At 38.0% G+C, this 18,040-nt stretch overlaps 1 protein-coding gene across 2 annotated transcripts in view; it reads right to left on the bottom strand.

Annotated features, from left to right (window-relative positions):
- Nucleotides 1-227: 227 nt before the first annotated feature.
- LOC121880496 (CD82 antigen-like) overlaps nt 228-18,040 on the bottom strand; it is a 39,680-nt gene continuing 21,867 nt past the window's right edge. The window contains exons 1-7 of one of the 2 annotated variants that reach the window (XM_042415215.1): nt 12,089-12,270; nt 11,165-11,286; nt 9,415-9,489; nt 4,568-4,666; nt 3,353-3,526; nt 3,158-3,241; nt 228-1,642 (exon numbers count right to left, since the gene is read on the bottom strand). In XM_042415215.1, the coding sequence (XP_042271149.1) occupies nt 1,568-1,642; nt 3,158-3,241; nt 3,353-3,526; nt 4,568-4,666; nt 9,415-9,489; nt 11,165-11,286; nt 12,089-12,098 (639 nt within the window). In that variant the 5' untranslated portion in view covers nt 12,099-12,270 and the 3' untranslated portion in view covers nt 228-1,567. Of the gene's footprint in view, nt 1,643-3,157; nt 3,242-3,352; nt 3,527-4,567; nt 4,667-9,414; nt 9,490-11,164; nt 11,287-12,088; nt 12,271-18,040 lie in introns of those variants that run through there. The other variant, XM_042407560.1, reaches the window with a different exon arrangement.

Below are 18,040 nucleotides of genomic sequence, written 5' to 3'. Positions count from 1 at the left end.
AATCAATATTTTCAGGTGATTATACACTAATTAAAACAAACACTTATGAATATTATATTCCATTTCTGTCAAGTGCGTTCTGCTAAATGCCACTAAATTCTACACACTGCACCTTTCAGAATTGTGCTGAGATTTCTTTCATTTTATATTTATACACACATACAATATGAATGCAACAAAACTTGGATGCAATTTTTGCAGCAATGATTGATTTCAAACAAAGAAAGTATTGTAATCAGTTTATTGGCAAAATGAAACAGAATGAATGTTGTGAGTACACACTTACTAATCCAGCTAGCTACCAGAAGTCCATCTAGTTATAAACAGACGTCCTTTTCTGTCTTAGGAACCATTATAAGGTTAAGTGAATGTTTTTCATACAGACTGTACATAAAAAGGAAACAGAGTGGTGTATTTGTACATTCTTAAAAACAACACAAGATCTTGGCTGAAAGTTAAAATTTCACATAAATGAATTTTAAATGATTTTTTTATAAACAAATTTCACTTCCAGGATGGATCTCCCCAAAAATATTTCCTCTGCTCCAAAATAGAACTTAAAATCTATTCTTTCCCTTTCCTCATATTCAAAGTTCACATATTTCAAAAGTGGTTAAAAGAAACATTTCACTGCTCAAACACTTGTTCTTTTAGGTTAAACTAGGTAGAATATGGGCTTGTAGATGAACTTAAAGCTATCTTTAAAAAGAAGTCTTGTTTCTGCTTGTCATCAAAGACAATTGTAAACTGGGAGTGGTACTTTTGGAGTCATAAAGGTTTTTTTCTTTAGTACCTCATTATTTCCATTATTTCCAAAACAAAATCCTTTCAAAATTAAGAAAGCATGAAAAGAAAAGAACTTTTTAAAATTCAAGGACAGACCAGCGTCTAAAGAAAACACTGGCAGTATTTTTTTTTTTTTTTTTGATTCAAATTCACACAAATAATGACTAAAATTATATACAAAGTACTAAAAACTTTTCACAATAACTCAAAAACGCTGGTGTATAAAAATAAAAAAAAAACAAAAAAAAAACAAACAACAAAAAACACACACACACCACACTCTGTGGATTTTCCAGTTGTCCAAATCAGTTGTCGTGCAGAATCTCCCAAATCTGTATGAATCTCTCTCTTCAGGTTTTTCTGGGAAACTAAAATGTGAAACGATGAAGCGAAAACTAACAGAGAAACAGTCTTAATGGATACCAGCAACACTGTAATCTGAGCCTGGGAGCCTGCATGTATCCTCCTCATCCATCATTTCTTACTTTCCTCAGCTCATTTCTCAGATCCAATATTTCTAAAACATTTTTCAGCATCGCTCTCTGATCCAAAGTTCAAACTAAAAAAAGTCTCTAAAAGTTCTCCAAGGAAAACTGGGCTGACAAAAAACAGATGGAAGTGCCTCAAAAGAAGAATAATCCAACAAAATATGAAGCAAACACACATTACAGTATTTTACATTTGGACAAAATATTTCACCTAATACAGGGTGGAAAAATGCATCACGTTTACTCTCTCTGTTTCTGTGAATCTTCAGTTCAAGGACGTTGTTGGTTGATCTTTAGTACTTTGGCACTTTGCTGTACTCCGTGTGGATGTTCCTGCACAGGCAGATGGACAGCATCATCCCCAGCAGCTGTCAAACACAAACACAAGACAGACCAAACATTTCATATCTTCAAAACATGATTTAAATGTTTCATTTGGCATAGTGGAGCATTTAGCAACGTGAACGTTTACATGTAAAACAACACCACATTAAAAAAAAAGTACTGTATGAAATGCAATGTTTAATTTGGATATATTTATGATTTCTAAATTTATTTCAAAAGCCTGGAAAAGAAGGCAAGATAGATTATTTAATTAGAATTTACTTTTACTTAAGTACAATTGTGAATGCAGGACTTTTGCTTGTAAAAGGATCATTCTGGTGATTTTCAATATTTTTCTTATGGTCAACAAATTTCATGTTTGGATCCAAACCAACTTTGAACTGATTTACTCAGAAGTGTTGTGTGTGTATCTAAAGCCTGTTATATCTTATTCCTCTGTGCCGTAGACCTTTCATTGTTGTCCAGAAACTATTAAAAACACATCAATGAGCCACACCGCTGCACTGGGTGACATGTTCCTTCACCATGAAGAGTTTGGTCAAGTTAGTTTGTTTAGAAAGGCTCCAGAGACTAATAACAGCGATCACATTTTCAGTCTCTGTCGCAGACGCCACTGAGCATGTGCAGGAACGTTCTGTTTACAGCTTCACTAACTTGTTGTGCTACATATCACAACCTCTTGACTATGTACTTAAGTTTTGTTTTTTTTACTATTTGTCTGACGCACAAGAAGAAGAAACTGTGAGCTGGAGGATTCAGAAGAATATACTAACTTCATACAGGTCGAAAAGACATGAAAAATTATCAATTGTTTACAATAAAAATGATGGTCCTGCACATGCTCAGTGGCGTCTGCCCTACACGGACCAACTGACTAAAAACGTGTACATTCAAGAAACGCCTGAAAATTCAGCTCTTTCGTGAACACCTGAAGTCTTGAGCCCCTTTAACCTTTTTAGCACTTTGTTGATTGTTGCACTTTTTTCTTGTTGCTTATGGTATTTCTTATGTGCTTGTCTACTTCAAGTTGTTTCTTACTTTATATATTAATAAAACAAACAAAAACACCTCCTTCTGTCTCTTTCTCAATGCACTTGTATCTGGTCAGCTACTTGAGAATTTGTACCACGGCTCTTTCGGAGTCACTCTCTAATGCTTGATTGTTTTGCCTCAATTGTAAGTCACTTTGGATTAAAGCATCTGCCAAAAGACAAAATGTAAATGTAAAATATAAATGTGTTATTAGTCTTTGGAGCCGTTTCTAAACAAACCAATGTGACTAAACTCTTTATAATTAAGGAACATGTCACCCAGTGCAGCGGTGTGACTCACCGACGTGTTTTTAATAGTTTTTGGACGACAACAGACGTCTATGGCACAGAGGAATAAGATATATCAGGTTTTGGATACACACAATACTTGTTAGTAGATCAGGTTATTGTCAGCTTTGGTCTTTTTATTTGTTGATGATAAGAAAAATATAGAAAATCACCAGCCAGCAGGTAATGACTTGTTTATGAACGATGGTGCTGCTGTACCTCAATAAAAGCCACTGCGAGGCAGATACCCAGGATGACCCAGATGTTGGTGAGGAGCCAGCTCTCCACGCTGGCAGCACAGCCCTGATTAAGACACAGAAACACAGAGTGATTGAATGAAGAACACAACCAGTATGAGCCTCTCCACCCCCCAATCCTTCATGTCAGGTGAGAGTAACAGAAAACACGGTTTACCGTGTCGTATACGGGCCAGTCGGGTGTCTGAGCCTCACAGAATCCACTGTCGGAGAAGTTTCCGGTGGTGACGGAGATGTTCTGGCAGGAGCAGGGAAACAGCAGCTGAGAGCTGTTGATGATAACCATGTTCCCGTTCCAGTCCAGATGACCGTTCCAGCCGCAGCACTCCATCTGCACACAGACGGCAGGACGGAGGTCAGCAGGGAGAATCAGTAGCATCATGAATGAAAAGATCAGAGAGACTGTCAGCAGCCCACAAAAAAAAAAAACACTTTTCAAGGATGTTTCAGTTTGAGCAGCTCTTCAGACAGGAATGAAAACGCCTCGTCAATTATGGGTTAAGTCAATTTGTCGACTTAAGAGGCAGAAAAATTGGTCTCTGCATCAATTTTCCTGTCAGATGTTAGATTGAGAGTTTGGCAGGAAGATTTTTGAATGACAGATCAGCTCGGCCCACTTACTGAAACTGATGCCGAATATAGACACCAGGACTGGATAACTGTCTATTGTTGTCTTCAAAGTTCACAATCAAATAATTAAAAGGAAAACTCATTTATCTTTCAGCATTTTAAAATGAATATTGAATTGAACAAATCATTCTGTTTTCTGGTACCACTGTCTGATAAGTCACCCTTTACAAAAAGTTCACAAACATTTATTAATGTTAATAAATAATTTAGCAATGGCCTCAGCTTTAACTGCCTACAACATATAATATCACACATTGTAAGCATTAAAAACCCTTGAAAATTGAACAAAAAAACATGAAAATCAACCATCAATTTTTTACCTCTTAAAAACCCCTTAACCTGTGCGTGTAATCCATTACAAATACCTTAATATATTACAATCCATTAATAAATCCCCTTAAAATCCATTAAAATATCTTAATTTCATCATCAAAGGTAAAAAAAAATGGATGGATTTGGTTTCATACAGATGTGTATTACAGTACGTCTATGTGAGAATAAGGGGCGATATTTTTTACTCAAATCAATTGGGCTGAAAGGGTTAATTTGTATTGGAAACATGTTAAGGGTGGAAAATAAAGAATTTCAGCACTCAAAAACTCTTTTTGCAGTAACGATTGAAACATCAACTGACAGAAACACTTCAGTATGAGACACTTAGTTCATGTTTGTATTTGTAGTTATTTAAAAGCAGCTTTCATTTCAGATAAAAACAGATTTAAAGAGCATGAATCTGACTCACATTCCTCTGGATGAAGTCCCAGGCCTGCTCTGTGGTGGAGTTGTTTCCTGGATACTTGTCCAGCACTTTGGTGACGATCTTGGACATCTCATCATTTAACTGAAAGAAAACAGGTTGTAGTGTTGATAAAATATCTAATCAAACATGGCAGATTTACTCTAGCTGGTTCAAACTGAAGCGGAAAGTTGTGTCCTCTTGAATTGAAAATGTTTCCTCGAGGAAAAATATTGTATTCCCAGAACTGTAGGACTCCAGTTTAAGAGAACACACAGAGACAACAGGAGCGAAAGTGCAACTGCTGGTGTGTCATGTTCATTAGTCTCTTGTGGTGAATAAATATGGACTGCAAAAACACTCCAGTGTTCAAACCCGCACACATAAATTAGATGGAAAATTACACTGTATTCAATCTGAACACACATCAGTGACAGAGTGCAGAAGAAGAAGCTGTAGGTTTAGTTTTTTGTCTCATCATTGACTTAAAGGAATAGTTTGATATGTGCATATGTGTGATGTAGCATCTGTGGGAATATATGTATGTATGCGCCCGTGTGTGTGTATGAATCTATGTACTTATACCTTGTTTTACTTCTTTAATATGTTTTAATTAAAGGGCACCTATCATGCACATTTCCAGGTGTATATTTATATTCTGGGGCTCTACTGGAATATCTTTGCATGATTTACAGTTCAAAAAACTCCTTATTCATCTTATACTGGCTCTTTATGCAGCCCCTCAGTTCAGCCTCTGTCTGAAACAGGCTGTTTTAGCTCCCGTCTCTTTAAGACCCGCCTCCTGATGAACTCCACTCCAGAGGCTACGTCAATAAACAATCATAGTAGGATTTCACTTCTTTTTCTCCTTCTCTACTCAAAATGGAAACTTCTGAAACACATCCGTACATGTTCAAGTCTGAATCCGATCTGAAATATAAGAGTGGACAACGTGAACAACGTTAGCTACCAAGGCTACAGAATGGATGGCCGTTTGTGGGGAAGTGCAAACGATCTGATGTCAGTTCGATGGGAAAGTAGTGGTAACTTTACAAACTATGTGTTGAGGGCCGGTTGAATCCCTGGGTTTTGACTTGCAGGGAGCATTTTTACACACGTTCACCTCAAGTTTTGGAACTTTGACTATGTTTAACACCCGACGTCATAACTGTATAAAAAAACTGAAAATCACAAAAACCATGATTATGTTCCCTTTAATGTTCTTGATCTTTTTAGCACTGCTCTGTCTTAATGGTTTAATTTTCCTAACTTTTGTCTTTGTTTACCTTGTTTGTATTGACTTGTGAAGCACTTACATACATAAAGTTTCATTATTGTTATTATTTTGGGAAATAAGCTTATTCTATTCTATTTGCTGAGAGTTAGATGAGAGGATTGATACCACTCTCGAATGTTTACGGTAAACATGAAGCTACCACCAGCAGCTGGTTAGCTTAGCTTAGCATAAAGACTAGAAACTGAGGGAAACAGCTAGCCTAGCTTTGTCAAAACATAAAGAAATCACCTTCCAGCAACATACAGACACGAGATTGATTTTCTTGTAACAAAAACACCATAAAGTTTCCTGAAAAAGAAACACATCTGTAGGATAAATTAACATCACAGTATTACAGCAGTTTAAATCAGTGTCATGTTTCACTTGCATTCCTGAATAATGTCCTATTTTTTCTTGACTTTGGTATGTCAAGTGAATCATGAGCCATGCATTCTTGCTGTGAAGATTTTGGCAGCCAGATCTGCGATCAGTGGTCAGATTTCCAGCATGTTCAGAACATTAAGTAGTTTCAACCAGAAGCCAAACACAGAAGTGTTGTTTCTGAATGGATCCAAACCACTGGAGACGCAGGAAATCTGTGTGTAATTGTTGTTAAATCTTTTCTCTAAGAGATCCGAGGATCCAGACGCTCAAGGTCTCCAGTGAACACAGATCTGCGTACTGTCCTGGAAAAGCAGATATTCCCTCGTTACAGAGCAGAAGGAGGGGAGGTTTGCCTTGAAACTCAATTTGGCAGAGAGTGAGCAGAGGCTGAGAAGAGCCAAGAGCTTCCAACAAATGTTCAGATACAATAAACAGAGATCTGTCTGCAGTCCGAAGAACTGAGTTCCTCTTTTTTTACAGCCTTTTCTATTCAGATACTTGAAGCAAAGACATGAAGCCATGAACTCAAAGTCCATTTCAGCAGAGCAAAGACGATTTCTGCTCCAAGTCTGTCGGGTTTTCTCTCTTCTTCTTCTTTTGTTGCTTGAGCAAATCAGTAAAATATAAACAAACATGCTACTAGAGCTGAAACGATTAGTCGATTAATCGATTAGTTGCAAACTATTAAATTAATCTCCAACAATTTTGATAATTAATTAATTGTTTTGAGTCATTTTTTTAAGTCCAAATGTCAACTGTGAATATTTTCTGGTGTCTTTAGTTCTCTGTGACGGTAAACTGAATATCTTTGGGTTGTGGACTGTTGGTCGGGACAAAACAAGACATTTGAGGACGTTAGCTTGAGCTTCTGGAAACAGTGACAGACATTTTTCATCATTTTCTGACATTTTATAAACTAAACAACTAATCAATTAACTGAGAAAATAATAAATAGATTAATTGATAATGAAAATAATCTTTAGTTGTGGACGTTCATGTCACTGTCCAGCTCATAAACTTTTCACAGTGTGATACTGTGACAGCAGCAGCACAGATAACAACAAACAGTCCAGGAATAAACTGGAATAAACAGAACTGTGTCCGACTCAGTTAGATGTGCTGTTACTTTGTTGGAAGTTGAGGTGAAAGTACTTTTCAATTCAATTCAAAGAACTTTATTCCCCTGCAGGACAATCTAAAATACATACAGGAAAGAATGACAATAAATAAAAATGAAAAAGCATAAAGCGCATAATAACGGAGTACAAAGTAGCAACTATAAGTGCAACAACTAAAGTGCATGTTGTATATTATATATTAATAGAGCGCTGGGCTCATCAGTCAGCAGTGCAGGGTGGGGATAAGATGATTCCCCGAGACGAAGGGGGCAGAGTTCAAAAGACAACTGGCCTCAGGACGTCAGCCAGAGACATTACACGAGCGCGATGTGGAAACTTGAAGCCTCCGGTGCACAAACACTGAGAATAGACTTTACAGTGAAGGAGGAGACGTCTTGTGTCACGACGTTCAACGTTTGGAATGAAAAATATGCATATTCATAGCTTCTGGATTTTTGAATGAGGAAGAAGTAGATGTCAGGTATTTGTACTTTTTTTGTGACAAAAAAACATCACATACAAATTATTACTCAAAGCAGAGTATTTTTATATGTCTTAAAACATGTCTGGAGGGGATCTTTAAGAAAAAAAATAATAAAAAAATATTAAAATAACCACAAAAGAAGTAAAATTACTGACATATTCCGATACAGTAGCTACTCAAGAGTAATTTTCCACTTAAACATCTCTGCTGCCTTTTGTTTATATGTAAATACTTCATATTAAACACTAGAGGGCGGCGCGACACCAAACGCTGTCAGTTTCAATTTCAGTTTATTGGTGTATGACATTGACCAGATGTCACCTTATCAGATGATGCTTATCAGATGCTGTATTCTCAGTTAAAGTCGTACACTTGTTATGAAACCCAGGAAGGTTCGAATCAGTTTCTATTGATAGCACATGTTGTTGTTCTTTCTTGTTGTTGTTACACTGCTTCTGATGGCACGTTATGACAAACGGCCAGAGTGAGCGCCAACCAATCAGAGGATGAAGGTGTATTATTAACAGGTGTGCTGCAAACCACCACATTCCATCTGTTAAAACTCACTGCACACAGTCAACATTTACATTCATTAATGCAGATTCTAGGTGAGACTAAAAAGGGGGAAATTCCCATAATGAATGTTGCGGTTTTTGGGAACAAATGTTTCACAAGTTTGAGGAGGTCATGTGACCTGACATGACCGCATCCACCACAGATATGAGATGAGAAAGATTATTTTCATATGTCAAACATCTTGTTCTTGTTAATGTTTCTTTGTCTTTTAACATCTTGGGACCATGTTTGAAATAAGTGTTTTCACTCTTACGTGACATCCATTGGATTTGCTGACACAGAGGTACAATGATGCAGATTATTACTTAATATATTATATAATATATAGTTTTATATATAGTTTTACATCACCATTCTTTGCATTTGTCACAAACGATCACTAAACCAGATGGTTTTTCTTCTTTGCTGCTCTGTTTTCTGATTTATAAACACAACTAATAACATATTTTATTGATAATACAAGTTGGAATTATTAGCTGGTTACACAATAAAGAGCCCAAGCCATGAGGACTGTGTGTAATAGTGTAACTAACTGAGTTTCCACTCTTCTGCACTCTGTGTTTTAGATAAAGAAATATTGTATCAGCACGTTTTGAATGGCCACATTCAGGCAACTTATGTTTTGATATCATATTGTTATAAACACATAATGAAAATACAAATATCGACACAGTCTCATGATTATTTGAACAGAAACATGAGCAGCTGATTCGGGTGTTGTGTAGGAGAAATGATCTAATTAGCGCCGGTATGAAAATAGCGCTCAGTGTTTGTCAGACTGCTGCAGAAGAAAGTCTCTCTGGTGTTCTTTCAGCTCTGCCAGCGTTTGTGCATTATTTTATAAAATCAATCAGATATCTACGTAAATGTGGGCGCGAGGTGATTACTAGCTGCAGATGTCAATGTACACAAGGCGTCACATCTCCACTTCTGGTGAAGACAGGAAGCTGAAGGCGCTTTCTTGTTGCTGAAAAACACATAAGTTCAGTGGGATGGAGGAAGTGACATCACTCACCAACGCCTTCTGGAAGTAGATGAGAGTGCCGGCTGTGATCTGAGCGAGGAGGATCAGCAGGAGGCAGGTGAAGTACTGAAGAGGAGGGAGGAAGGATTGTGAGGTCAACAATAGATGACAAACACACTCATGAAGACACATTTTAAAACAGTGTGTTGGGGCTGCTACTAACTATTGATTATCTTTCTGATTAATCATATGTAAAACCTATAAAACCTCAGAAGATAGTAGTAGTAGTACGTCAATATATTACTTTGTCATGTGCTCATGGTTCAAGCTTTTTCATATCTATAAACATGTTTAATTAACATGGTTAATTGATAATCAAACTGCTTTAACAGCCTACGTGAGTCTTTCGTTTGACTTGTAAGATTCATGTTTTATTGTCAGTATTCATCATCCCTGTGTGTCCTGGTCATATTTAGGTTGAGTTGGGCGTCTCTTCTGATTGGCTGCTGACAACGTTTAGTTTAGTTGACTTCGTTAACATTCAGCACCAGAGCTGAGAGTGTCAGAGCAGCGACAGAAACCAGCCTGTCATGATGTTTTCTTGCGTTACTCTGTGTACAATGACGCAGATAAAACAACAGGCAGATGATTCAACTGACAACATCGACTCTGTGAAATCACTTCATCACTACTTCCTGTGACAGTAAGTGATGGAAAATCCAGATTACTATCAGATCCTTTACTAAAGTAAAAGTATAAATACTGTAGTCTTAAAAATATTCCAGTACAAGTAAAACTCCTTCAGAATTATATGACAGTATATTATATTTTTGTTTTTATCAAATTAGCTGGTAAAAGCATTTTTAATGTTGTAGTTTATCGTTGTGGTGCCAATTTTAGACAGTATTTAATAGTAATAGTACTGCTTCATATTATATACAGTGTATCATGTTTTTTTTGATAATGATAATAATGAAACACTATTTACTGAATAAAAGCACCTTTCACACACTGATGCAGCTCAAAGTGCATAACACATTTTAAAAAGAAAAGAAAAGAGTGGACAATTTAAACAACAGTTAGAATATTCAAATATATTATTTTACATAAAATCTTAACTAATAAAAGTAACTTGTAACTTTAAGTGTCAAATAAATGTAGTAGAGTAGAAGTATAAAGCATCGAATGGAAATACTCTACTATACTACTGCTACTACTACTATAATATTTAGTGGATACATTTACACACTTAGCACTTGAACACTCAAATAAAATGGCAGACAGTAGATGTAGTGCACTATATAGAAAATAGGGAGTGATTTTGGACACAACCAGCTTCTCAACTCATTCCTAGAAAATAGTAAAAAAAAAGTGCATTACAATTTCTTAGAGCCGGTGATTAGTCCAAAACCGTAAAATATTCAATTTACTATCATGTAAAACAAGGAAAAGCAAATTCTCACATTTGAGAACCCAGAACTGTCAACTGTTTGGTATTTAAGCTTGAAAGACGCAATTAAAATGAGAACATTGAATGTCAAAATAGTTGCATATAACTTCAGTTATCAACTAATTGATTAATTGACTGATTGTTGCTGCTTTTAAGTGTTTCCTTTAAATTTTTATCCAGTGATTTCAAGCTTTGCTGTTGCCATCAGTGATAAACGCAGAACTAGTTTTAACCTCTAAGGCAGTAAATGCTCCCATCGTACGATGTCTGCATAATCCATCATCATGTCTAAAGGATGTTTCCATACATACATAAATAAATACAAACATGCAGTATTCTCCTCTCACTCACCAGGCCGAGCAGACAGCGGATCTCATAAATGGCCCCCAAGCAGCCGAGGAAGCCCATGAGCATGGAGAAAGCTCCGACTCCAATCAGGATGTAGCAAGCGACCTTTACAGCTGTAGAGTTATCTGCAGAGAAACGAGGAGAGCAGATCAGAAACCGCGCTGTCTCAAACATCAGCAGAGCCGCAACGATTAGTCCATTAGTCAGTTGACAGAAGATTAATCGCCTATTAAATATTTTTAAAATCAATTAATCATTTTGACTCAGTTTTAAGGAAAAAAGATTCTCATTCCAGCTTGTCACGTGAATATTTTCTGGTTTCTTTAGTCTTTTATGACAGCAAACTGAATATCTTTGGGTTGTGGACTGTTGGTCGGGACAAAACTAAATATTTTAGGTTGTAAATTGGGCTTTTGGAAACAATCATCAACATTTTTCACCATTTTATATGTCAAACAACGAATCTATTAAACAGGAAAATAACTGACAGATAATTCAATAATGAAAATAATCGTTAGTTGCAGCCCTAAACATCAGTAGTTTGTCTGCGTCATACACACAGCATAGAGGTGTGCAGAGCATGTTTCTATAAATACATCCAGGCTGTTAAACAATACAGATGAGATTTCAGGTTTTGAAAACTCAGCTTTAATTTTATTATCATCCTGAAGGAAATGTGGTCAGCAGCCAGACATTAAAAACACAGAACAAAGAAATGTACTGAGGACAACAAACAGCAACGATTCAGAGCCAAAAATCATAAAAACATAACTACCAATATAAAATACACACACTTGCCAGTTCATTAGGTACACTTAAATAAAACTAATGTAGTATAATAAAACATCCCTGCAATAAATAAAACAACAGTGACTTCTGTACAACATTAAGCCAGCATTAAAGGAGAATTCCATCTATTTTACACACACAAGTGCATTTCCAGGTGTTGGGAGATGCTAACACTAACTCCAGAGGGAGCTGTGTGAAATCTGATAAATTGCCTCAAGTGATGTCATGTGAGTCAGCGTCGGTTGGGGCTGAAGGCTACAAGTCAGAAAAGTTCAAAATAAATCTGGGGGTTTGGAGTTACAAAAGACCTCTGTAGCTCCTCATCTCTGCTGCAGGCTAGCAGCTCCAGGCTACATTAACCGTTACTAGCATAACACACCTCAATCTCCAGTTGCATTGTGGGTAGGTTTTGACAAGTTTTTGGAAAAAGATGAAATAAAAATATGATATCTGGTTCTGCTGCATTGATTTTAATCCCTTTTTATTTAAAACTGTGCTAGCTGCACTAGCATAACACCCCTCAATCACCAGCTGCATTGTGGGTAATGCAGGCACCAGGTTTTCAGAAGGTTTTGGAAAAAGAACGTGGAATAAAAAGATGATATCTGGTTCTGCTGCATTGATTTTGATCCCTTTTTATTTAAAACTGTGCATTGTGTGTCTGATCATGTTACAGCAGTGAAATGCTAAATCTTTGGAGTTCTCCTTTTAAATAAGTTCATCTTGGATGCAGGTCTGCTTGGAAAACAATCTACAAGGCTGGCACAGGTTTGATCAGCAGTAACTCCTGGAACATAACTGGCAGTGTTCATGGGTGGGAAGCCAATGAGAGATTGTATCCTTGTTGCTACTGCTATTTTTGGCTCAGTCTTAGCGGATTACAATTATTGAGATAATGATGGTGGAAATGGTTTTGATAAAGATAAATGTTGCTGTTATTATGGCTATTCAGTTATTCTATTTCATTTATTAACTGTTTATCTTACTTTCCTCCTATTTTTAAATGTATTTTAATATATTAAAAGGTTAACATCGTCTGCTCTTCTCTTTGTTTTGCAAAGCACTTTGAGCTGAATTTTTATGTATAATAGGTGCTATATATGTAAAGTTGTTTTTTATTATCTTATTTTACAGGTGAAAAGATGCGGCTGGTGAGATATTTCAGCAGGCGCATGGCTCCAGGCCACACCAAACTGCGTAGAAATGCCTACTTCAGGGATCATACTTTCAGATCTTTGTGTCCATCAATAACAAACTATATCTACTTTATTGTTTCTAAGTCATCAGCAATTTCTGACACAGAAAAACCTCTTCACGATGTGATTTAGAGTGTGGAGATAAAGAAAGGAATTTGCTGGAGTGTGCACTTCTACATTGGCAAATGAGGGCTTCCATGTGACACATCACAGCCTGAAAAATCTGCAAAACATCTTCTGAAAAATAAGACTCCTTCTACTGTACATCTCGCCTCATCTGAGTCGAAAAGTCTGTTCAGAGTGTCATCAGACCTCACCGCAAAAACACACACTATATTTTATCTCAACAGCTCAAAACTAAACAAAACTCTACGTCAACAACCTTCGCCAAATTACATATAATTCCAGAGAATCATTTAGGGTAGACAGAGTTTTGCGGGTGATTGGCAGGCACAGTAAAAACATACAAAGTGCAGCAAAAGAATCTATAAATCTGCTGTCTCAATCTATGAAAGATGTCAGAATCTGTAAATCTATACTTCATACCTACTACAACATTAATATCATAGTTTTCATGGTCTTTTAGTATTTGAAATCCTACATATAAATGTATCTGAGTGGATCTGGTGGATGTAAGTCCAATATTCACTCTCTTTTAGCTCTGTTTTTGCTCTCTACCAACTCCTGAGGGAAATATCTGGCTCTTTAGCTGCCAAATGCTCCACTATGTTCACCAGCTACAGCTAACTGTGTCTGTTTGCCATTTGGTGCTGAGCAGGTAGTGTACAGTGGCTTTTTAGGGATTTTTCTCTGCAAACAGCTGCCTGCTGCGGCCCAAAACGACACTATGAGAGCGCTGAGAGTGAACCAAAACAGTAAAGTTGCAGCCGGACAGATAAGCAATGAGCTAAAACTCACTAGAAAGCTCTGTAAAGCCGAGAGGAGCTGCAGAGTCACTGATAATTATCTGTAGGTTCATCACTATCTGAAAGATCGACTGTGACTGTCAATGTTCAGACTGTCAACAGTCACATTTTCAGGAATTAAAATGCAGGATGGGATGGGCTGTATGGGTGGATGAACTGTATGTGTTGTTAGTTTTTGTTTTGTTTTTAATTTTCTTTCCTTTTCATTTGTTTTTTGCTCTTTTTTTCTGCAACTGTCATTTAGTTGTATTAATATATGCTTGTCCCGTTCTGTATGAATGGGATACAACTAATCAAAAAATAAAAAGTTGGTCATGAAAAACATTCATATCGTAGTACATCATCAGTATCTTTTTTCTGTTAGACCTACGTATATTTTTGAATTCATCTGAAGGATTATTTCATAAAGAAAAACATTTGTAGAATCCTCTAAACTCCATGAAGTAAACAGAACTCTACAAACTTTGGGGAAACTGATACAAGACGAGCTCATGTGTGATCATCACAAATTAATGAAATCAGAAACCAACGTGTGGCTGCGATGTTCTTCTACTGATGTGTAATCAGTGTCGAAAATAATGCAGGAACCTAAAATAAAAAGCTACAGTTCAAACTCCAGATTGGGATTTGGGGAACCCTCTTCACTGATGGAGCATGACGCATCAAGAACCGACAGTTTTATTTTAACATTGAACCTGCAGAAATACAGAATCACAGCGTCTGAGATATACATTCAGAGTTGAACAAAAGCAAGTCGAGGTTGTGTACATGCAGCATGCTGGAAGGAACACGTAACTGTGTTGATGTCTGCCAACAGACCCTTTTAAAGACTGAAAACCCCCCCTCACAGAGTCCTTGTGGCCTCAAGGAAACATGGGATACCCCTGGGATCAGTGAACCAGGGCACGCAGCTCGCAGCTCAAAACCAAGACAAAGGGAAACCAGCGGAGTTTATGATGGAAAATTAGGCTGGGGGTGGGGGGGGGGGGTGTGACGCAGGAAATGAAAGCCTGCCTGTGTTTCGGTGCCTTTACACACATGCACACGTGTGCCGTGTCAACCTGCAGGGCGACCAGCGCAGCCCTCAACCCCAGACTAAAGCCGAAATACTGCATGCTGAATTACGATCTGTGAACCTTGACATGTAATGCCAACAGACCATGAATACACCGATCCCACAAAACAACACGCACAAGTTTCCATTACGCCTCACTTTGGCTAACACCGCCGAGTCACCCTCAGGATCAGCTTTCTTGTTTAAAGCTTACATACCAGGACTTCAACATTCTGGTTTTCTCAAAAAAGATGATATTTAAAAAACACAAACACAAAGTCATCTTAAATTCATAATTGCACAAAGGGGCCCTGTGTGTTGTGTAGCAGGATGCGATCAGGCTCAGTGTGACCATCTGCTCTGCTGATGATAGATAGAACGACACATTATCAATTTATGCAAGATTTGATTTGCTGTAAGGAAATGAGGGCTCCAACTATGTAGGCAGATGATGGTACAGTATTTAATTGAAAAATGTTAAAGTAGGGGGCACCTTCATGAAATCAGAGAAATTTTAAAAATTTTAACTCTATTCACAAAATGGAATAATGATAGTTGTGACATATGATATAAAACTTGAAATGAAATATTAAAATCCTGACTGTGCTGTGGACAAAGAAATGAAGTGTATGAAATATATGAAGGTGACAAGAACAAAAATGCAAGAATGCAATGCACAATGTTAGTTGTTAGTTGTAGTTGTGTTCCCAGAACCTATTTATGAGATCCTGACTGACACCAATGATGGCCAAAACTACCAAAAAACAAGATTGAAGTTGTAATGAACCAGATGACGAGGATGATATCAGACGGGTAAAAGCAGGAACTACGTCTGGTTTGCTTCACTCTGACTCAGCTCAGACTTTGTACAATCAGGTTTCAGCAGCACCAGGCTGATTTCATCTCTCACATGCTGCACCAGGCCGCTCATTTATTCACCCTCAAAACCTCTGCGATCATCTGTGAGCCTAGAACGGGCCACCGGCTCGGCTTATAAAATGTTCCATTGAGCATCAATACTTGTCATTTATGTCCAGACACAAAGCTAATCTGTCAGCTGCACTTTAACCCTCCGTTACGTGTGGTTTGTGTCGTATGACCGCATCCCTGACCTCCATGAAATCCCCGGACTCACGCTCCCTCCACTCGGTCAGACCGGTGATGTGGCTCTGTGTGTGTGTGTTTGTGTGTGTGTGTGTGTGTGTGTGAGAGATGAGTAAGGCAGTGAGCGCACTGGGCTGATGTGATGCATGCTGATGCTGGACGGAGCAGAAAGGGCCCAGTGTCTGAGGGGAGGACACCTGCAGAGTGGCCACGGACGAGGGACAAATGTCCTCAGTGACGCTCCCTGTTGTGAGAGCACACATACACACACACACACACACACACACACACACACAGGCTATCTCTCCATTACACTTGCTCAGTGTCTGTCTCTATATTTCTGGCTGTCTCTCCTTCAGCATCAACTCTTCTTCAGTCGTCTCTGTGCCTTTCTGTCTCGCTGACACTGCTCGTCTCATTCTCTCTCTCTTCCTCTCTGATTCTCTTCCTCTAATACACTTACTTTCACTTGTTCAGACAGAGATACAGCAGGGAGTTTAACATTTGGGGAAAATGTTTCTAGAGTCAGGATGAGGTTAGCTTAGCTTAGCATAAAGACTGGAGGCAGGGGGACCAGCTAGCTCAGCTCTGTCCAAAGTTCAAAAATACACCTAGCAGCACCTCTAAAGCTCACTTATAATACACTGCATGTTGTTTGTTTCATCTGTACACACATAGAAATGTAAAAACGTCTTATGGATAGTTTCGTGCAAACAACAGCTGGATGCAGCAATGGTGCGATTGCCAGGTTTGGTAATATGTGCTGTAGCTGGACACGCTCCAGACGCTCCACAGAAGCACTGGTCAATGGATAATCTGTGCTCTAAATTTAATAATTCCTGCTCTCAATTTTGTAATTTGTGCTAAATTGTTTTATTTTGATCTTGGACTACGATATGTGGATATACTCAGAGTTTTGGCTTGTAAGCGCAACACTGTTATCCAAGAACCCTTCAACACAGACTTTTTCACTCTCAAAAAAACTTTGATGCCCCCTTCGGATGTCATCCAGTTCATAAAAAAAATGCTTCAGGGTTCGGGATGCACAATAAGTGCAAGGAACATGGCCTTTGTGTGAGAAAGGAAGACGTACAGCTAATCCTGGCTGCCTCGGATCCAGTTTGGATCAGTAACTGATGTTACACATGGATGCATTACTAAGAACAGGGGAAATGTCTTCTTCATCGCTTTCTTCAAAGTTGCGGGAGACTGGATGCGTTTGGTGCCTCTACATGAGGAGAACAGGCAAAATAGATAAATCGAGAAGATGAATTATTAATTTGAGAGCATGGATTATTATTCTTTTCTCCATGGCCTCTCCTGGGCTTCGTAGATCAATGATGACAAAGATGTAAAAGGAAAAATTCCTCTTGTGGCTGAAAGGAATTTTTTTTTTTTTTTTTTTTTTTTTTAAAAACACAGTCCAGAGAACCAGGCAGATGAAAATGGAGGAAATCTGTTGGACACTTGTGTTTAACTGAACAGTCTCATATGGTGGAAAACAAGCAGTGAACACACATCACACCTCAGCCTCCTACACACAGACTTCACTTTCACAGTAACATCAACACGTGTGGGTCTACAGTACGAACTTCATCAGGGTCACTGTGACTGGTCAACAGTTTGAAAGAGTGTCTTATCAGAGGCTTTGGAAAAATGTCTTCATCTTTGGTTCTGTTTGTCTCTCTGTTTCTTTTAAAGACACACACACACACACACACACACGCAGAGAGGGAGCCTGCGGCCAGAACTTGGCCTGTTTTCAGCCTGTGTAATCATGGCTCCATTTGTATTGGCCTACATGCGCTCT

The sequence above is a fragment of the Thunnus maccoyii genome, chromosome 1, assembly GCF_910596095.1.
Source record: "Thunnus maccoyii chromosome 1, fThuMac1.1, whole genome shotgun sequence".
Classification (NCBI taxonomy): Eukaryota; Metazoa; Chordata; class Actinopteri; order Scombriformes; family Scombridae; genus Thunnus; species Thunnus maccoyii.
The sequence above is the reverse complement of the archived record's forward strand: the minus strand, read 5'-3'. Positions and strand labels throughout refer to the sequence as shown.